Raw genomic sequence first — 22,750 nt, forward strand, 5'->3', positions numbered from 1 at the left:
GAGGGTAATGCCCCCTCCTCGCCTCCTCTGCCCACATTTCCTAAAGTGCCTGTATCCTTCCATTCCAACACTCCAGTCCCACCATGTCTCTGTAATGCCAATGAGGCCGTATCTTCATTAATTAAACAGCAATAGCTATTAATTAAATAGCAAATAATTATATATTAATAAACTATTAATAACTAATAACTATTGGTTAACAACAATTAATTAAATAGCAATAATTATTTTAATTTACTTGTGGCACTCTACCTACATTTTAAAGCAAACATTTTTGTGCTCAGGTGGTGTGCAGAAGTTTATGTCTTTACCCTGTTCTCCTTTACCAGCTCCTCCAGATCTTTCTGTATGTAATCAGCTCTTCTTTTCACCTTGAAAAAAAAAAAAGCAAAAAAAAAAAAGCTAGAGCTGAGAGCTGGGGTACCTGCTCTTTCAGTAAATGTGAGACTGAATAAGGGAAGGAATGAGAAAGCTGAAAGCTGGTGTTTCATAGTTCTTCTGGCAGAATAGATGTCCATTTAATAAGTAACTGGCAGATATCAAACAGTAAACTAATTTTCTATTAATAACTTATTAAAATCATCATAAACAGTTTGGGTTTAAAGAGTTATGTTTGGACTTTTTTTTTTTTTGGCATAGAGAGTACTTATTCTTTTCCATCAGTTTCACTTGCATCCTAGTACTTTGCTATGAAATATCTTCCAGAACTTTTCTCAAACTTGGCTACCATTAAGACAAAAGACAGAAGTGAGTGTAAAATGTCAAGACACTGGAAAAAACAGTGTCAAAAATAAACAATTATATGATCTTATGGAGTTAATGCAATCATTAGCAAAGGACTCGGGTTGACTAAAGATGTCCTGTACAATAATCATTTTTTGTTAGTTCATGGGAACTATAGCTGTAAACCTTGCCCTTGAGGAAACACTGTTGATGAAATATTACAGTTTGCATGGGTAACACAGGGAATCTGTCCCTGTAGCCAAAGTACTATTCCAGGATTAATTAATATTTCTTTGAAATCTCTGATCTCTACTCTTTCAAAGCTTTATTTTCTTGTAGACAGTGATGTCTGTGCTAAAGGTGACATGTGAGTTGCTTTGCTGACTTTCATACACGCACACTTTCAGCATCTCTCCTAAAATGTCTCCCATTAAGTTTTACTTTCAGCCTTTCTGCAAAGCTCTCTACTTCAAAATACCTAACATAAATCCTCCCTCCTGGTTCCTGTTGGTAGTATTCATGTATTCATCACTGTATAGCGCTTCCAAGGAACAAACTTTTTTTTTTTTTTTTAACTACTCTACTTTTTACCCACATCCTAGTTATATTTAGAAACATCTGCCCAATACTTTTCTCCTGTCATATGGAGAAAGCATGTCCCCAGTGTTTTGTTTTGTTTATTGTTGTTGTTGTTTTGGGGGGAATTTGCCTTTCTCTTTAAACTGCTCCATTACAAATTAAACCACATGGAATTAGACAGCATTCCTAGGCTTATTAGGAGAATGAAAGTCAAATGTGAAATACAGAATTCTGATTTTATACTCTTGAGTAAATTCAGGTCATTGTTAAACAGACACCCCCAGCATTATTCATGACAAGTGGAAAGAAAGTCTTGTGAAGGCAGCAAAATATGCCCTAAAATCAGCACTAAGCTGTTTTGCACCATTACCTCATCTGGGATCAGGCCTAGCAAATGGCAGAAAATCAATACTTGACAGTATTATGGCTTAAAGAAGCTCTCAATAGAATAAAAAGAACAATGAAACATCCCTGAAATGTTCATTCAAGCAAATAGAAGGATGGGAGAATCAAAGGGACACAGTTCACAGTTTGATGTGGTGGTTGAAGGTGCACCCAAGTCTTAAGCTCTTTGTAGTATGCTAGTGTACTATTTGTATTATTACCTTGTAGAAACTGAGACTGAGGATCTTCAGAAAGGCATGGGCATTTGTACCACTGATGAGATGTGTGTTCCTCTACCTCCACTGGCAACCAGTTTGACAGTTTATGAAGAAAAAATATGGAACACACTTCAGGAACCAGGAAAACACTTCTTTCATTAAAAGATTGTCCTTATAGACTTTTTTATACTTTATAGTGTAAATAGGAACTGAAACTCAGGAAAATCAGGAGAATGGGATACAAGGACCTGCTGGTGATACATGTTCCTGTATTTGTGTGAGATTCTATGACCCGAAAATAAAGCCCAGAGAATTTTTGAGTATGGTTTTCTACAAAAAAGGGTAATTATTTAAAATCTATGACTGTTTCCTGGCAATAAATAAAGCTCTGTTTAAGTCAGGAAATATAGTGTGATCAAGAAGCTCCACAATAACAATCAAGAGTTATGGGGAAAATAAAAACAAAATTAAAAAATAAAAAAGCGGAAATATGAAGATAACCTTCAGTTAACCAGTACTTGGAGGCATCCAGTGCCACAGGGGAAGGGAAGTAAGCAGACTTCTAATCCCTTGAACTCAGTTCTGCTCTATAGGAGTCTTCTTGAAATATAATTACTAACATGATGAAACTAAATCTTTCTCAGTAGGTATATGATATTAGAGGGAGGAACAGCCGTGAACTGCAACTTGGAGCAAGTTAAATTGCTGGTTTAAATCACTGGGCTTCAGAAAAGCAGATTTTGCTGATTCAGGGAACTTTTTTGGCAGGATCTTATGGGAAACAGCAGTGAAAGGCAAAAGAACCAAGGACAGACCACAGAGTTTCAAGGACAGACTCCTAAAGCACAAAAATGGGCTATTCCAACACATGGGAAGTCACAAATAAACAGCAAAATCCTGTCTGAGCTCAAATGCAAAAAGGAATTACTTATAGAGTGAGAGTGGAGACAGGCTATTCAAAAGGAATATCAAGACCTGACTTGATTCTGCAGAGGTGAGTGGGATGACCTGACTTGATTCTGAGCAGGAGTGGGATGTAGTGAGAGATATCAGGGCTACAAGAAGGTTCACAGAGGTACATAAATATCCCCCCCGCCCCCCCTTCACCCCCCCCCCAAAAAAAAAAAAAAGACTATGGAAAATGGCAGCACACTGCTCAATGAAGCAGGTGATGTAGTGACAAAGGACATGTCAAAAGCTGCCCTGTCCCAGTTAACGCAGATTAAACTCATATTTCACTTAAAAAGCAATGGTGCAAATATAGGATTTAAGAATCCCATGTTTGCTGTTTTACTGAACATGGATCAAGCATGTTCCTAAAATAATCAAGAAGTATTATTTTTATCGCTGGGAAACATCATTTCTGATGAGATTCAGACTCTTTGCACTGCCTGCTTGGTGGATAGGTGCATTAGGAAAGACAGAAATTTAACACATCACATTGATATCTTCTGAAAGCTCATGGTTTCAGGATATGCAAGACAGGGAAGTATCTGAACACAGCCATTAATAATGCTAGCATATGATCCTGCAGATGCATCTTCATTAACACTTCAGTTGATATTTGTGATGCAGAGCAGAGCTGGTTTTAAAGCTCTCAAAGGAAAAAAAAAAAGAAAAAAAGCTAAATATATACATATAGCTAGAGGATCAGGGGGATATCTACTTTTCAGAAGACAATTGGAATGGAAAAGTCATATTTCCAAAATGTCAAAATCTGCTCCCCCCCAAAAAAGACAGAAGTCCCACTTAATACATGTGTATGCATTTCCTGAGGGACAGCACAGAGGTGAGTTTGTCATTTGAAAGAATCCTGTGAGAAATGGGTTCACAGAAAGCAGTATTTGATGCTCACGTATGTCTCAATCAGAAGCAAAGAGATGTTTTTGTTTCCAAAGGTTTGAAGTTTAATCTTTATTTTTATTTCAGTAACTTTCGTGAACATCTCTGGTTTTATTTAACACAAAGGTGAATAAAAGCTGACTTTTGTTCTTTATGTTGTTTAAAATGTAAATGGATTTTTTTCAGTCTCTGTGTCCTGTTCTCTAGACCATTTATCACTCTCACTGCTCCTCTGTGAACTATCAACAGCTTTGAAGTGCACACATGGAGGCTGTGTTCCAATGTCTTGCATCAACAAAAAGGTCTATTTTTTTTTATATATATATATATATATATATATAAATGTATTCAGTGTTCCTTTGCAATATCCATGCTTTGTGTAAGCCTTCCCAGTAGTGCTCAAGAGATTGCCTAAAGAAGTTTCCAGTCTGTCCAGAGCCAATGATTTCTGGAGCACTGTCTAGCAACGTATCTGCATCTGACTCTAGGTTCCTGCAGGCATGATAATGTGTTTTGCTTTATTCTACTAAAAAGTGCCTTATATGTTACTATCTGCCATATCAAGAATTCCACAACTCTGTGAACTGCTTATTGGCTTTCTTGTTTATCACCATTCCAATATTTATATCATCTGAAAACTTCCCAAGAATGAACATATATTTACACTATCATTAAATCTCTATACTATTGAAAAAGAGTATAATATAGGCAAGGCACAAGATAAAGTCTTTATAGGACTTTACTAGCCTCACTGTGACTATTTGATACATCTCCATTAATCACACCAAGATTATTAATTAGACAAATTTAATTCAATTCAGTACGTGTGGTTCTGATTTTCCATAGTGCTATTGTTTTCACTTTTTTCCCTGAATTTTAGAGGGAGAAAGCCAGGTCTTACAAAAGTCTAATTATATTACATCACCAGTGCAATTTCCATTATCATTCACATTTGCAGTCTTGTCAGAAAAAGATATCAAATCTCCATGACATAATTTGCTTTCCATTAAGCCACACTCTCCCCAGGAGACTTGTGATGAGACTTTAAGATCTTGCCACACAATGAGAGGAGTATCTGTAAGAAAGTAGTAAAAAAGATACGATACGGTACAAAGTGGGGGGTTGATTTGTTCATATCATCTGTTTCCTGATGACTGAGAGCACTTCCTTTCCCCTGCTTGTGACTTCTGTTGTTTGCCTTTGGGCCCAAGTCCAATTATTATGTTTTGGAAGCAACAGGTCAGGCTCCTGCTGGTTGGTGGCCAGTGCTGCATGCAGAAGTAACCAGGATATACACAGAAGGCTGGAAGATGCAACACAAGACTTATTGAAGGTGCAACACAGGATTTGTTGGAGGCCTATATCCTTCTGGTACTGAAGAACAAGACAGGAGCAGAGCAATGGTAAATTTGGGGGGGGCGGGGGGCAGAAATATCTCTGAGGTCTCTGAGTTGGGATTATGGAGATCCGTGACAATGGCCAGGATATCTCTAAAGCACTGACAGGACAAGAGCAGTAGAGGAAAGTTTAGGGTGGTCCTCAGCATTGGCACAGCCACCAAATAAATCTTTAAAAAATATAGATAAGTATTTAATGGAGCAGCAAGTGAAATAACACACAAGGTGGGGAGCTTTTGCTGGGAAATATATATTTGCCAACATGGCTATCTTATCACTTTCATACATATTTTTGCAAAGAATGATGATCATTTTTGGCCTAATTACTGAAACAACAAGTTTAAACTGCTATATACTTCTACAAACATTTTGGAAATAATGGATCAGATGTTTATACCTGTTGAATGTCTGCAAAATTTGGCCTTCAGCAATGCTCAGCTAGTTAATTGAAGTGTTAAGAGCCAAATCATAGTCTATTACCTGACTTGGTTCCATATTTGATTAAACTTCATCCCCCTCAACATCCAGTTGTACTGGGTCTGGCTGGGATGGAGTTAACTTTCCCTGCAGTGGCCATACAGTGCTGTGCTCTGCACTTGCAGCAGGAACAGCAATGGTATCACACCAGTGTTTTGTCTATTGCTGAGCAGCACTGGCAAAGCACCAAGACTCCAAAACCCCCCACCCCCCTCCTCTCCCAAGCCAGTAGGCTGTGGTGGGCAAGACATGGGGAGGGGACATGGCCAGGGTAGCTGACCTAAATCAACCAAAGGGATACTCCATGCAATATGGGGTCACACTCAGCAACACAACGTGAGAAAGGGGAATGAGAGAGGGTGCTTTCGTTATGAAGATATCTGTCCTCCTGAACAACGCTGTGCATATTGAGGCCCTGCTTCCTCAGACATGGTTGAGCATCACTCATTATTGGGAAGTGGAGAATAATATTTTTTCTGTCTCACTGTGCTTCTGCATGACCTTTGCTCGTTTTTGTTTTGTTTTGTTTTGTTTTTCTCTCTTCCTTTTCCCTTTAATTAAATTATCCGTATTTCAACCTGTGAGCCTTTTTTTTTGTTGTTTTTCCCCAGCATATTTTCTTTTCCCCCTCTTCTTCTGAGCAGGGGGAGTGAGAGAGCAGTTGTGGTGGAGTTCAGCTGCCCAGTAGGGTAAAACCACCACAACAATGTAACTCTGATGAAGAACAGGAGAATAGCAGTGGGGTTGTATATACTTGCAGAGGAATACCCTCAGAGGACTAGTTCACAATATCACTCACATGAACAAAATCAGTGGATTTCTATGTATACTATTTTTTGTGGAAAAATCGTATTTATATGTAAGATACTGAGTGACATGGAAATGTACAGTGTTTTCACCTAACTTTTTTGCACCGATAATCCTGTGTTCTGTCCTAACTTTGCCATTTTTTCAGGTAACAAAAGTTACAAACAAACAAACAAAAGATAAAATAAGTCCTAAGACCCTAAAAGGTCCTAAGAATTTAGGAAATTGCTATCTCATTAAAAAATGCCATTTCCAGTTTTCCTGTAAAAGTACATTAAAAAAAGACTAAGGAATAGGTTTTCTCTACTGGTCATAGCATAGTTAAAACAATACCTATGTTTTCCCCAGCATAGGGAGGTTTACAGAGTTAATTCAGAAAGCTTTGGAGTAATCTTAGGATTTTGTTTCCATGGGCCAAGGAACAGGCTCTGTAATCCTTTGAAATGTCCACAGTGTCTTTCACTGTTTCATTAACTCACAACAGAATCACTTTTCAAGCTTGATCTTATTTTTAACTGTGTATGATAGCACACATTTTTATTTCAGAAGTGAGTGCAAATGTCTGTTAGATAGGAAGAGTGGTTTTTTTTTCTGAAATTTGATGTGAAACTTCAAATGATGCATGAAAAGCTTTTGTATGAGCAATATTTCAACTTTTTAAATAAATTCACTTGAACCTTCATATCAAGTCATTTTAACTGGAATATCCTACTGGCCTGTTAGTTATACCAGCTTGTATTATTATTATTGTTAGTATTATTATTGATGATTGTTATTGTTATTATCAGTATTATTTGTTGAAAAAAAAAATCTGATTTCACCATTTGCATTCAATTCACAACAGTTTATTCCTAGGGGAATCTTTAGGGTTTTGATTGCTTCAGCTATGATAACTCAGTTCTGACACTCTCTTACATTTCCTTCTATTAGCTCCTGATTCTATGACTTTTGCCTGTCTGGCATTTATATGTGTCTTCTCTTTGCTGGACAACATTTCATTATACCCTTTAATAGTCATTTTAGTACAAAGCAAAGCTCTCTTTAAAGCTTTAGAAGCTTTAGAAACAACAAATTGCAGAAGGATGCATTACATGATGCACCCTCAGTTCAGAGGTTCTTTCAGCAGACTGCACTTAGTGGCATTGAACTTTGCGAAGGGGTCATGACAGTTCATGCAGCTCTGTCTAAAATTTCTGTCCAGTATCATGCTACTGTTCCTGTATCCTATATGTGGTATGTGTGTTGTGGTAATATTACAACTAATTTCAAACAATTGACAAGAGATACATGGTTTGTAGGTAACAACAGAAAGTACCAGCATATTTCAGACTCTGATAACTTTTTCCTAAAAGAATTATATGTTCTTAGAAACAGTATACATCAAAAGCTGCCTGAGAGAGACTGCAAGTATTAATAAGTTCTCTGTTTATATTCAGTTCCTCAGAATTTCTTACTCCTCCTTCCCCTGCAGCTACAAATAAACCAATTTTTTTTTGTAGTTTTGAAAACTGTTAAATCAGTTACCCAATTTTATCACATAGCTGCTTTTCTAATCTAGTTTTTGTTTTTAGTACTAGGCCTCAATGATTTTCTCCTTTGCAACATTCTGGAAAATATTGAATATTTCCCTGTGGAAGATGTATTTTCAGCCAGCTGTGTCCAAAGTCAGATAGTATTTGAGCCATCAATGGTATAAGAGGGAGAGAAAGTTAAAAACCTTAGATTTTGGGAGACATGATCTATAGACATATCTGAATGCTAAGTAAATTTAAAGTATTTTTTTTCTTTTTTTTTTCTTTTTTTTTTCTTTTTTTTTCTTTTTTTTTTTTTCTGGATTTCAAGTGTAGGCAATGCTGTCTTGAAGATTTATTTTTTTCCTGTATCATAGTGATGCTGAATCTCAATTATTTGTGCAGGTCAACACCTGTCTTGATTTTTCTCATGTTTTACTCCTGAGGCATATTCATAAATAAATGAAAGTTGTGTACAAAGTAAGAAATGCTGCATAGGTTTATTATGTTCAGCCTAAAGGTTTAGCCAAGTTAGGTATTTTTATGTCTTTTTGCTATGTGTATTTACTGGGAAGTGTTAATAAAAAATGAGACTGCTAGGATTCTATTGCTTTAACATTTTTATGTGGAAGTAACTCGTTCCTGCTCCATCTACCGAACAACATTGCAATGAACATTTATCTGTTATTGTACTCAAAACCTTGTTTTTACTCTCAGAAAGGCAGATGATGGTGAATACAACACAGAGCTGTTTTCTTCCATATGTTCAAAATTATACAAATCTAGATTTGGGCTTGGTATTAAAATGTTCAGCTTAAGGGACATGCTCCTTATTCAGATCGGAATCAGCCTGTATTAATTCTTAATGCTCTCCTACAATCACCCATCACTGGCATTTTTGTGGAGCATTTCTTTCTTTAGCTACCTTGATTAATATATCAAGCAATAGCGTGAGATATGTGAAAGAAAACAAGTAAGGAAGCAAAGATGCTGATTAAGTTGTAGACTAACATATGCTTGAGACTATAACATGTTTCAAGAGGAAGGCTAAAAAACACTCCAGTTTCATGCCAAAGTTCCTACAGTCTAATATCCAGAAGTAAGTTTGAACTCTTTTAGGCAGAATTTAACTTTGAAGCCTAAAAATATGACTGTATCAGAAATAATTAATAATAATAATAATAATAATAATAATAATAATAATAATAATAAAGTGTGTGTGTGTGTCATAAAATATTTTTCACTTTTTTAATTTTAAAAAGAAAGTACTACATTTTGCATAGCAACACTGAATTCTGTGTAGGCTGTGCACAATGTCTATCCTTTAAATGTTAAATGAACCTAGCCACGTCTAGAAGACAGACATGAGATCATGACCTTCTGGACCCCATCTGAGTGCATAAAGGAAGAATCAAGTTGCTTGATAATGTCAGGATATGTGGGAATGGCAGAAACAGAATTCTGCAAACTTAAAGAACTCTACTGCTAAAAAGCTAATGCTCTTTACCAGTGTATCTCCAAGTTCAGGAGACACTGATCTGGGCTTTCAGGATTACACTTTTAGAAATTTGTTCAAAATTTCCAATTAAGACATATTTTAAGTAGTCTCTTGTCATCTGGACCTTCAGAGCTAATCTTAACTTCATGCAAAGCAATTGATGAGGTTGAGCAAGACATTTTCTACACACATAATTTTCTTCAGCAATGGAAGTCTTATGTATATACAGATTTATTTTCCTCTCCTTTAACACAATACAAAACACACTGCCCATTTACATTTCAAATATCTTTACCTACTTAGATTTTTTTTGGTGGTTTATTTTATTTATTTATTTGCTGAACTAGAGATCTAAAGCTGTACAGTCCATGCAGTATTAAACAATAAACCGATCCTGGACAGAACTGAAATTGTACTGTGAAGCACAAGTTTGGTCTACTTATTTATTTTGCACATAACTCTATTAAAGAGAAGAAAAAATGAGACAAAACTCATTTTGGAGATCTCTGTAAATCTCATGGGAGATTTATATATATATATATATATATACATAAATCTCTCATGGGAGATTTATAGTGCATGAATTTCTTGCTTAAAAATCACATGTAGTTACTGTACCTTGACTGAAACTTCTTGACATTAGATGCCTCCACAGAATAATCTTATCAAAAAATCTTTACATAAACTTTTTAGGTGCATTTTCTTTAACATCTTTCAAATGTATGAATCGCTTATGGATGACTGTGAATTTCACTGTAAATTGAGGTGTGTGGTTAATAATATTATAGATTTGAACTCCTGAAAACTCTCTCTCTCTAAATCCCCTTTCTTTGTCTTCCCTAAAGACTAAACCAGAATATAAACAAATGGTAATGAATGTGGACACACTTCTTCAAGAGAATTTAAAATAGTGTAAATATTTTCTGCATTAGACACACTCTAGTTTGACAGGGAAGGAAATTAAGAGATTATTCAGCTCTGATGTCTGTTACAACAATCCCTGATTCCCAGGGTTTAAATTGACTGCTGTCCCCACTTGCCCTGCAGTCCCAATGCTGGGGGGAACCATCACACTGCTCAGTACTGTTTTAATTTCATTTTTGATCCGTGGCATGGGCAGGAAGCCAGTGTTAGAGTCCCCAAGGGTTAAAAAGATCTCCATGGCTGTTCTGTGACCTACATCCCCTCCCAAACCCGGGTTGTTTCAAAGTACCGGGTCCCCCCTCAAAGTCCTACTGCCTCACTAATGCCCCATAATTCCCATTTCTCTCCAGCCTCCCACTCTGAGCCTAAAAGTCTCTCGATTTGAGTTTGTTTCTGTAGATCTGAGGGTGTGCTCTTCACCAGCTACCAAGCAGCGAACAGGAGTCAGCTCCTGTGGACAAGGACGCCAATAAATAGATGGATGGATGGATGAATAGATGGATGGATAGATAAATAGATAAAAAGACCTGCCTCTCTCCGGGGGACCCTGCCCTAGACGAACCCGATGCTGCGGAGCCCGGTTGTTTCCAAGCCGTTTTCAGCCCTTCCTTTTCATGACTTGCAGATTCACGGCTCGGTTTCTTTCCCTGGTGGCGGCTGCCCTCCGCCGTCGCGGAATGGGTTTTGCAGCAGAATATCCCCCGCCTGCCCAGTCAGGGACGGGACGGCAGCTCCGGCCCCGCTGCCCCTGCTCCATCCTGGGCAATCCAGGGCAGGGCAGGGCGGGACCCAGTTGCTGGTGGACCTGAAACTGCGTGTAATTGATGCCCAGGGTTGGCTGCGCCCAAGTCCCATCACCTTCCTGTTGGTCTTGAGAATATAATATTTTTATATATGACAGGGCCTATAAACTACAGGTTGTTTTCCATTAGCATTCTAAACCATTGATGGAATCTCATCACTTTAATTAAAAAGTATATATATATATATATTTTTCTCCAGAACTATGAGTCCAGCAAAGAATCTTGACATAAAAAGAGTGCTGCACCTGTCCAAGTATAAATTCTTCGGAAAGTAAATTCATTGTAATGCACCTTCATCAGTACCTGCTAAATGCACTGCTTTCTTATTTGCTTGCTTTATAATAATTCGTTTTTCATGTGAGTGTGTGTGAATGTGCATTATCTTTAATTTGTGTTCAGTTTTTCATTGTATATTGTGTTCATTCTGTTCCTAAATGTGATATTGGTGTGAACATATGTCTGTTGCCTAAAAGACAAACAAATCCTATCTGGATTTCTCCCCATAGGATGGATGAATTCTGTTCTGGAAGGGCCATAGATAGTCTGAAAGAAAGACTACCTATGTGTCATCAATCAGCAGTACAGAGAGTGTCAGAACATCCTCAAAAAGAAAGATGGCTTTGCACAGTTCAGCTTTGTCAAGATACATGTGTGAAACAAACCAGCGAAGATACCATGGTTTATCCTGGCATACTCAGAGCCTACATCTCACTACTTTGTGCCAAAATGTGCCATAAAGTTCACAAGTCACTCTGTGTTTCCAGGAATGGTTTAGTTGTGTCAGTGACCTGGTCTGCAGTTGCTGCTGGAACTGTAATGTGAGATGTGGAGACCTGTAGCTGAGGGCAGAGAAGCAGGACTTAAACAGAGGACATTAAAAGACTTTGTCTTCCCAGTTACCTTCCCAACACAGGAGATCTCTGCTGCTTCTGCAAAGCATAAGCCAAATTTCTCTTGAGCTGGGATTAAAATGACCTTACCATTCAGCTGGATTTGGCTTACAAATAGCACTGGCCACTTAGAGACTGTGAACCACTGGACTATTCACTAGTATCTTCAGAAGCAGTAGATGTTAAGCAGGGTGCCCTTTTGTTGACCCAAATCTGTGTTCATCTATGTCATAAGTAAACATGACAGCTCCTTTGATCTCTCTGTCTCCTTTGAAAATCTCTGTTCAGAAGCTCTGTTTTCCTTCCAGGCAGTAATTACTCTGTCCATGAAGTTGTGCTTGACCACTTACCTCCCTTTTAGGTGGCACTGGACCAGGTGTTTCCATTTTCTAAATGTTTTCATGCCACTTACTGAGAATGAAATCCAAGGGCTACAGAACTGGGGAAATAGGTTTGAAGATGACCAAGACTGGCATCAGGGAGGGAAGTAGAGCACTGCTGATTGCTTTCTCTGTGCAGTTCATCCTCTTAAGCTGGCTGAGATACTAAGGTTCCCTTTGTTTTGCTGATACTTTCTGCTAATTTTCTTGCTCCCTGAGTGGAAACAGAGACATTCTGAGGAAGAAAGATGAAAAAGAGGGATTCGAGGTCCTCACACAATCCTGGGAATGGGGGAAGGACAGGCACAAACTAGAAGGCTGTATCTCAGCTTTTCTTCCTACCTCTCTCTCCTAATAGTTTTGTTCCTTCCTTCTTTATGTGCATTTCATCTCCTTTCTGATCCATACCCCTGCTTTGTCTTCAGATTGTATCTACTCCCTTCCTGCTTTTCTCCAGATTTTTCCATGTCCTTTTCAATGATTGAACCCCATTTTCCCTTTGATAATAACCACTCTGATTCTTTTCTTACTGATGCTACATTGACAAGCTCCTCCTACGTTGCCTTCAGGATGGATACTACATACATTTCTCTGTCTTTACCCTCCTTAATCAGCCTTGGCATCCAAGCGGGTTCATACTTGTTTTCTCTTGGATTCTCTTTCATGGCATCTTTCCCTCTTCTAACCATTGTTATCTTTCCTTCTCCTTTCCCTTTCTTTCCTTCACTTCCAAATCTGCTTCTCATTTCAAGCTCTCCTCAGTAGACCAGCTAGAATTTCAAAATTAGTCTTTCCCAGTCCAATCTCTCCCCAAGTCCTTTCGTTCTTGGTTTGTGCATTGAAAAATGCACACAGAAAATTTCTGTGTCCAAAACAGCATACAATTTGTCTACTTCTCTTTTACTTACTATGTCACTCACCGGTTTTCCTTCAATCACTCCTATTCACCATCTTCAGGTAGTCAATTGGAGAAACATTTGTCCACAAGTTGGAATTTTCTTGCTCTTGTTCCTGTGATTCCTTTGTGGCCCTTCTGTCCCTGAACTCATTTTCAAGGTTGCCCAACTGTCACTATCACCTTACTCTCCTCTTTTGTTTCATGAAAATTTGGAAAGCCAGAACTATTAATAGAGTGGGCTTGAATTACTTAGCAACTTCGTGCTTGTCTGTTCATCACATGACTTTTCCATGTGTATCTCCTCCTGTTCAACTGAAATTGCCACTCCAGAAAACTGTGGAAGCAGTCATAAAAAAGAATGGGATTTAAAAAAAATAAAGCAGGAAAAAAATCTTAATAAATGTTACTTCTCCACATGAGATATATTAACATAGACCTAGAGATTATAATATTATTTGTGGGCTATTTGAGATCACCATGAAAACATGCTGTTCTAGGAATTTATGAAGAACTATTTCCTGCTGTATATTTGACCTAGGAGTGAGGATGAAGATGGAGAAACTGGATCTCACTGAGCACAAAACTTACAAAGATGAGAGTAATTACTTAGTTGGCTCCAGAAGGCATTAGTAGTAGCAAAGTGCTGAAGTTGAAAAGGTTTAATTTTAAAATAAGTATTGAAGACTACCAAGACTAAAGAGATAAAAGTGAGAACTCCTTGCCTCCAAATGAGGCACATGGAAAAAGTATGGGTAGATGTTTGGCTGGTATCTTCTGTCCAGCTTTATCTTTGGAGACTGAAGAGTGTGTCTATCAGAATTTCTCTGAGAATGTATATGAATTTAGACATTTGAAGCAGGGGATTTCCCTTCATTCTCCAATCTGGAAGATATTCAGGAGAGATTTTAGAGCAAATATCCTCGAGAACTGGTGTTAGTAGAAATTAAGTACTGTTAAACAGGAGGAAATACGTTGATATTAATACCGAGCTAATTCTTCACTTCAGATTACCTTAGGGAGAACACAGAGCGGCTAGAGATCCTCTTGTGAAAAAGAAAGTATCCAAAGCACTGAGCCTCCTGCAACCAGTCTGTGCTTGAAAACGGGTAGATTATCTCTCTGCTTCCAGAATAAGTTCTGTACAATGCACAAGCAGTCTCCCAATGTTTGCCCATAGCACACATCTTTGTCAATAACATTTAACACAAGGTTTGTATACGACATCTTCAGGACGTTTCATACCGGCTTGGATTCTTAGTGCCAGACGAGATGTCTCAGTAAGTACTAAGTAAGTGTGTATTTGCCAAATACTTCAGGTGGGAAGTGTATTTCGTAATTTGCTCTAGCAATAGCCAAGACCTGACGGAGGAGGGGCGTGCTGAGGCTGGCGGGTAGTCGCCCATGTGTAGTTCCTGCGCTGGACGCCCAGTGCCGCTGCTGGGCAGGGAGAAACCAGTGAGCACCAGCTGTATGCTGCACGGCTGACGTTAGCTGAGAGCCCAGCCGAAATATTCTACTTGCCCTGGAATACACCCCAGTTCTAAGGCTTTCCAAGGGATCTGCCGCATCAAGAACCGTCTGGAACTTCCAAGCGCACACGACAGAATTGGGAATGTGAAGGAGAGAGAAGGTCGCCCAGGCTGTAATCGCCTGCTGATGCCATACGCTGCTGTTCCAGGGGAATATGGAGTCAGGCAGAGCCCGTTGGCTGGTAAGCATCGGCTTAATACAGCGAGAAAGAAATGTTTACATTTAACAGAGTGATGGGGGAAGCATTAACTGGACTGAATGCAGAGAGGAGGCTGGTTTGTCTCTCAGTAAACCACAAATAGGATATATACCAGTCGTATTTGTCGTATAAAGGAGAGCCAGGATGTGCGGAACGATTCTCCCGACTTTCGTCACGTTTGCATCCAGCTGAGGAGCTCAGGGCAGAAGCTCTGCGGGAGCGCTGGGGATTCAGAGTGCCAGAAGAGAGAGAAGAAAATCGTCCTGAGAGCTGGCTGGGAAGGATAGCGTGGCTCCCTCCTTGCACTCGGCCATGGAAAGCACATTGGTTCCGGAAAGCATCTGTGCTTTATTTCTGAGGGAATGCTCCTCCCGAGCCACAGGGCGTGCCGGAGAAGACGGTTCTCACAGCCGTGGGGCAGTGGCTCCAGGGATGGTGCAGAAGTTTTTATTGGGGGGAGCCAAACGTGACCTGGGAACAGTGAGCTTTCACTCGCATGATCTGAATTTCCAGACTGAAGACCAAGGAGGGGATTTTGAAACTGAAATTGCCCAGGATGCAGAAATGCGGGAAGAATTCTATTTTAGGAATGCTGTGTCCTTAAACTTGGAGACCCAACAGGAACTGAGCAAAATATGTTGCCGTGGCTCTTTCCTAGATTTAAGATGCAAGTCTTTTAGAAAAGAACTGGGTTTTGTTTATTTTAAACGACGTTCTTAGGGTAAAGGAGTTATCACTAAACAAAAAGTCAAGGAAGCCTGCAACATCACTATGTGTTCAAGGAGATAAGCAAATTCTCCGACAAATTTATGAAGATTATATAATCTTATTATGGCTATGGTTCTTTAGTCTGTCCTACACACAATGTACCTTCACCTGGCAGTACAGTTACTTCTTGCTTTTCCTGTGAGGCTTTTCCATACACACTCATTTTATTGTTTTAACTCAATGGAAGACAGCATCATTAGCTATCCAATGATGCATGGTAAGTGACTTACTTCATTTTGTGTTTCTCCACAATCTGAAGGAGTGTGACCTTGAATCTAAGGGCAACAACAAGGACGGACGGACGGACGGACGGACGGAAGGAAGGAAGGAAGGAAGGAAGGAAGGAAGGGAGGAAGGCAGGCAGGAAGGAAGGAAGGAAGGAAGACGGGTCTCGGAGGCAGCTCTGTGCATCATCGGTACCTTGTGTGTGTCCTGGCCAGATCTCGCCCAGAGTCCGCAGGAGCAGTCGCAATGTAACGCGATCCTCAGGGCTGGCGATGTGTGACCTGCGGATTTTATCTCTTATCTGGCACGCTCCCGACCCCCCTCCTCCACTTCCTTGCATTTATTCCTCCCAGATCCTCCCAGAGAGGCGAATTATACCTTTTCCTGAGAATGATCCTGCCTCTAATCATCCCATAATAAATTCTGAAGCTTCCTACACACACCTCCAACATCTCATAATCAGTTTGTTGTTTCTTACGACATCCTTTCTGACAATCCACGATAATGTTCCATCTTTTTCTTTCTTTCTTTCTTTCTTTTTCTTTCTTTCTTTCTTTCTTTCTTTCTTTCTTTCTTTCTTTCTTTCTTTCTTTCCTTCCTTCCTTCCTTCCTTCCTTCCTTCCTTCCTTCCTTCCTTCCTTCCTTCTTTCTTTCTGTTCCTTCCTTCCTTCCTTCCTTCCTTCCTTCCTTCCTTCCTTCTTTCTTTCTTTCTGTTCCTTCCTTCCTTCCTTCCTCCCTCCCTCCCTCCCTCCCTTCCCTTCCCTTCCCTTCCCTTCCCTTCCCTTCCCTTCCCATTTATTTTATTTTATTTTATTTTATTTTATTTTATTTTATTTTATTTTATTTTAATTATTTCTTGTTCATAAAGTGTCTGGAAGAACCTCTTGGAATCTACACTTGGATGGCTCCTTTAATGGCCCATCAGCCAGTGTCCTAAGGTTTCTGGTCTTTGTCATTGTTTCCATTAGATCCTGGTCATTAAGGTTTGTGTCTCTAGGTGTCTAATTTTCTCGCCTTTTGTATTAAATAGCCTTAAATAACATTACACAAGTGCAGGAGTTCAGGTTTGATCTCTGAGTACAGCGTCCTTGCAGGTATTTCTAAATCGTGTGGTAATATCAGAGGAGAAAGGGAGATACATCTCCAAATGTGAAAGCAGGTTGCAGAATTTTTATGTTTGTGTACGGCTGGGGACATTTTTCATGAATGTGTGAGTACCGTGTTTTGTGGTGACACACCCTAGCGTGGGAGCAAAGGAAGATTCACGGCCAATTCACGGAGGAAGACGCTTTTCACACAGCAAAGCACGGGAATCCTGTGTACTCTGGGCGAAGTGTGACACACAATGTGACGTGAACGACGTTAGGATGATGTGTCATTTTAGTATCATTTTAGTGAAATTGCGAGATAGAGTGGGCATGCCCCACTTGCTAATTGTCCTGTGCTGATTAACAAGAGGAGAAAAGAAGGCAAATACCACAATTCATCCCGTGGAAGTGACATCTTTTCGTAATTCCTCTGCAGCACAGAGGAAAAATGAAAGCTGTATTTGAAGAGTTCGCGGTGGTGAGCTGGAAAATGATACCCAAAGTGGTGTCACTGTGTGCGGGGAGCAAGGCTTTTTCAAACACGGCAAATATTTGCACTACGCCTTTGACTTCTGTTTGCAAGAAGAGTGGAGATTGAAGCAGCAGACATGAGATCAGCAGCTCTGTCCCGAATGCAAAGAAAATATTCCCCCTTGAAACGCTGGGTGGGGATGTTGGCCACGGACCGGCAGGTTCCTCTCTGCACCGGCTTTTCAGACACAGGGAGACAGAAAAGCCGTGCGAGCTGCTGGAAGGGCGGCGGGGCACGGAGCCGGGGGGCTTTCAGGCTTCAGGATTCCTGACAAACACTGCTCTGCCTCGGACACTGCTTTAAAGTACAGGGAGCCACGGCGGATGCCCGTAAAGGAGGGCTTATTTGGAGAGTCATGGCGTTTGGGAGACAGAGCAGAGGCACTGAGAGGCAAGTGGTCTTGTTTGTTCTGTGCGTTTGCGTGTGTCAGAGCGGGGCCGAAACCCTCTGCTATTCTCTGGCGGAGGAAATGGAGAGGGACTCCTTTGTCGCCAATATCGCAAAAGACTTGGGCGTTTCTCCGAGCCAGCTCGCGTCTCGCAAGGCCCGCGTTGTGTCTGAGGGGAACGAGCAGTATTTCCGCCTCAATTTAAATACCGGAGTCCTGACGGTAAAAGAGACGCTGGACCGAGAGGCGATCTGTCCGCAGAGCGATATCTGCACACTCTTCTTTAAGATATTCTTTGAAAATCCGGTGCAGCTGATCCGAGGGGAGGTGGAGGTTCGTGACATGAACGACAACTCCCCCGTGTTCCCGGAGAAGGAAATGGTTTTAGAGATTCTGGAAACGGCATCCCCTGGGTCTCGTTTCCCCCTAGAAAAAGCACGCGATAAGGACGTGGGGAGCAACGGCTTGCAGAACTACAGCCTCGGATCCAATTCGCATTTTTCCCTGGCTCTCGGAACAGGGAAAGGTGGAGCAAAATACCCCGAACTCATCCTACAGAGGCAACTGGACCGCGAACAGCAGAGGGAGGTGAATTTACTCCTGACTGCCACCGACGGGGGCACGCCGCCCAAGTCGGGCACGGCTCAAGTCCGGATCGTAGTGCTGGATGCCAACGACAACATCCCGGTCTTCTCCCGGGAAGTCTACGAGGCCCGCGTGGCCGAAAACAGCCCCCCAGAGCAGCTGGTGGTCAGGGTCACGGCTGCGGATCCCGACGAAGGGTCCTACGGCAGAGTGCGGTATGCCTTCACCCAGACATCGGAGCGGTACCGCCAGCTCTTCGAGCTGAACGCTGCCACCGGAGAGATCCGGGTCTCGGGCAGCCTGGACTTTGAGGAAGTAGAAAGCCACGAGATGGTGGTCAAAGCCACCGACGGCGGGGGGTTGTCTGCGCATTGCAAAGTGCATGTGGAGGTGCTGGACGTGAACGACAACGCCCCGGAGATCGCGCTCACCTCCCTCACTGCCTCCATCCCCGAGGACGCCCCGCCCCGGACCGTGGTGGCCCTGTTCAGTGTGCGGGACCGGGACTCGGGGGACAACGGCAGGACGGAGTGCGCGATCGAGGGCGATTTGCCCTTCAGTCTCACCCCCACTTTCGACAATTACTACGAGCTGCGCACAAACGCGGCCCTGGACAGGGAAAGGACGGCGGAGTACAACATCACCATCACCTCCATGGACTGGGGCAGATCTCGGCTGAGTTCTCGGGAAAGCATCTTCGTGCAGATATCCGATGTGAACGACAGTCCCCCGGAGTTCACAGAGAATGTTTACACCATATCAGTGAACGAGAACAACAACCCCATGCTCCGGATCGGCAACGTAAATGCCACGGACGCCGACGCGGGTAAAAACTCCCGTGTGAGCTACGCGCTGGTGCGAGAGAAGGGCAAGGAGCAGCCCGATGTGTCGATCAACTCTGAAAACGGGGACGTTTACATCCTTCGCCCGCTAGACTACGAAGAGGTGCATGCCTTCGAGGTGACCGTGCGCGCCGCTGACGGGGGCTCGCCGGCGCTCAGCGCCGAGGCGCTGCTGCGGGTGCTGGTGCGGGACGAGAACGACAACGCGCCCGTCGTGCTGCACCCGCCTCCCGACGGCAGCGCGGCGGCGGGCGAGCTGGTGCCGCGCTGGGCGCAGGCGGGTTACCTGGTGGCCAAGGTGGTGGCAGTGGACGCAGACGCGGGGCAGAACGCGTGGCTCTCCTACGAGCTGGCCAAGGCGACGGAGCCGGGGCTCTTCCGCGTGGGGCTGCACAGCGGCGAGGTGCGCACGGCGCGGGCCGTGACCGAGCGCGACGCGCCCAGGCACAGGCTCGTCGTGCTGGTGCGAGACCGCGGGCAGCCGCCGCGCTCCGCCACCGCCACCCTCGCCATCGCCCTGGTGGACGGCTTCTCCGAAGCCCACTTGCGGGTGAGCGAAGAGGCGCCGACCGCCGATCCCGACGGGCGGCTGACTCTGTACCTCATTATCTGCTTGGCCTGCGTGTCCGCGCTGTTCCTGGCCACCGCGGCGGCCGCCGTGGTTGTGAAGGTGCGGCGGGCCAGGCAGAGCATGGCGGGGTCCTTGCCCACTTTCCCGAAATCTGCCGCTGAGAGCAGCGCTGGATCCTTGCCCCGTAGCTACGTGTACGACGTCTGCTTCGCCGCCGGGACCGTCAACAGCGAGTTCCGCTTCCTTAGGCCCCTCTTCCCCTGCTTCCCAGCTGGGCTGCCCCACGGCCCGGGCGACCAGCGGAGCTCGGTGTGCTCGGCCAGCCTCGGGGAAGAAGTCGACTGGGCTGCACAGGTGAGGGACCTGCGAGGGCCGAGGTGACGGGGGGAGCAGGGAGAGAGCAGAGGGGTCGGGAATCACCCCTGAATGTAGAAGTGGGGCAGTAGGGAGCAGCAAAGCGGCGGAGCTGGTCCTGAAGGAGTCGCCGGAACGATAGGAGCGGGTGGAGGTTGTGTCAGAGCCGCCGCCGAGCGCTCGGCTGCTCCCCAAGTGCGAGCTAACCGCGGCTCTGCATCCGGCTTTATGCCCTGGTCATTTGTGTGAGATTACGTCTGTGGTGTCATCCCAAAGGGGGGCAGCTGGACCATGAGAAGATGCGAACCAGGAGGATGGATGCGGGATCCACACAGTGGGTCCTGCCCACGTCTTGTGTAGAGTCCGTATGGGCCGGGTGCAGGAACGACACCACTCCCGGAGACACCATCCCTGAGGTCGTAGTGTCCCTGTCCATTGGTAGCAACAGGGTCTGCGGGGGTAGCGGTGGGTCGGGGTGTCACCTTACTGATGGCGTCCCCTGCACTGTCTTCAAGAGCTGGTGCTCGGCGCTGGCAGCTGCCGCTTACCAGGATGGTGGTGCTGAAGCCAAGCTGTCTCACAATCTGCTGTGGGCCACGGAGCTATGTATCATGAAAATCTGATATATTTTTGTGGCCTTTCTTAACAAAAGCCATCAAAATAATTTTTGGCCATCAAAAAAAAATGTTGGCCATCAAAGTATGGAGATCGGGGCTTTAAAAGGCACCCTCCCTGTCCCTTTCTCGCCCAGCCGGGTGCTCTCCGACAGTACCAGTATCTCACTTCACGGTGCTGTGTACTTATAATGAGTCATATCTAAGGCGTTTAACCTCCGTCTGTTTAAACAATGTGTGGGAGATCAATAACGGTTATCGAAACAGCTCCTCCCCTCCTCATTCTCACATTGAGTCCAAGTTGCCTCTAAACGTGGGGTTACTTGTTTGCGATGCCCATCTAGAACTTCACGCGAGTCTGCACAATGGACATATATGAGAAAGGAGACCCACAAACACCTTTTTATGGTCACTCCGTAACATCTTCAAATTGAATAACCACTGATGACTTGGCCTCACATTACCACAGGTTCTCAGAACTGCCATCGCAGTGGCATTAAGAGGACACAAAGACCCACCTCGAAATATCAACATTAAATCACGTTTTCTGTTTGCGAGAAAGAGATTTGGAGCTCTTCCTGTTTTAAATCCTCTCCTCCCCCCCACCCCCCCCAATTCCCCCCCCCTCCCAATTCATAAAAGGTTTCCAGTGGTGACTGTTGTCCATATTGGAGGACGCTTTATGGCTTTTATTTTACCCCGTTCAGGTCAGAGACCTGACTCCCATCCTTCCTCCCTTTTTGACTCACGCACTGGTTTAACACAAGCCCTCTAAGCGTCTCGCTGACATCTGCTTACCCTCAGCGTCCAAATGTCAACCCTCCATTCTGCTCTTTGCAGGGTCGAGTTCCCCTCTCCGAAGGCACGGGTCCCAGGCCAGCAGAGGAAAATACCAGTTCTGATCAAAATCCTTGGCTCACCCATCAGTAAGTGAGGAGAAAGACAAACATCTTGGTCCTCACTGGCTAACGTCCTCACAGGGAAAGGAGAGCAGAGAGACTGAACATGCACCAAAAAAGTACCAGTGAGGTACAAGACTTCTCTGTGAGAGAGCAAAGACTCTCTCATCTTAAACAGTATTTTGTTCATATAGGTATTTTGAAATTGTGATAAGGATGGTGGAGGACTATGTTGCATGCTGGTTACACTGAGACTTGATGTATGATTGTGAGAGTGCTACTTCTCCCAAATGTTAAGGGAAACATGAAAAACAGAAACAGATCTTCAAGATCTGCTTTTCCTACATCAGCATTTCTGTATTTGTTATTGTGAAGAGGGTTCCTTCATAATGTTTTAGTTTTCTGCTATTTGTTCAATGCCAGGCCATACAGCTATTAAATTAAATGATACTTGCAAGGGAGTTTTTTAGTAACAAACAGAAGCTAATTACATTCGAAGTGGCTGACATTGGCTCACTGTGTAATCGATCATGAGTTTATATGTTCTCCATAAAGTAAAGAGTGGTCTTTGAGCACTGTATTCCCTTTTTTTATTTGTTTCATTTTCTTTTATAATAAAGCCGAAATGAACAGTTACAGAGCATTTCAGGATTATCGAATATAATGTAGTAGAGAATTAAAAATACTGTTTGTGTTTTAACAGTAAAACGTTTACAATAATCTTAAGGCACTCTAGAATATAGAAAGTCAAGGAACATTCCATTTTCATTTACTTTTATTAATCGGTATTAAAATATAAAGGAAGGTAATATGTCGTGTCACTC

General features: G+C 42.8%; 1 protein-coding gene across 1 annotated transcript; it reads left to right on the forward strand.

Annotated features, from left to right (window-relative positions):
* Positions 1-16,897: 16,897 nt before the first annotated feature.
* Positions 16,898-22,506, forward strand: LOC121077688 (protocadherin beta-15-like). The gene is made up of 2 exons (XM_040573097.1): positions 16,898-20,413; positions 21,868-22,506. Exons 1-2 carry the CDS (start codon positions 18,029-18,031, stop codon positions 21,955-21,957), a joined length of 2,475 nt encoding a protein of 824 aa, XP_040429031.1. The 5' UTR covers positions 16,898-18,028; the 3' UTR covers positions 21,958-22,506.
* The last annotated feature ends 244 nt before the right edge of the window (positions 22,507-22,750 follow it).

The sequence above is a fragment of the Cygnus olor genome, chromosome 14 (genome assembly GCF_009769625.2).
Source record: "Cygnus olor isolate bCygOlo1 chromosome 14, bCygOlo1.pri.v2, whole genome shotgun sequence".
Classification (NCBI taxonomy): domain Eukaryota; kingdom Metazoa; phylum Chordata; class Aves; order Anseriformes; family Anatidae; genus Cygnus; species Cygnus olor.

Coding starts and splice junctions, on each gene's coding strand:
- LOC121077688 (XM_040573097.1), top strand. CDS start 18,029: ATGGCGTTTGGGAGACAGAGCAGAGGCACTGAGAGGCAAGTGGTCTTG. Junction 20,414..21,867: donor AAGTCGACTGGGCTGCACAG/GTGAGGGACCTG, acceptor TGCTCTTTGCAG/GGTCGAGTTCCCCTCTCCGA.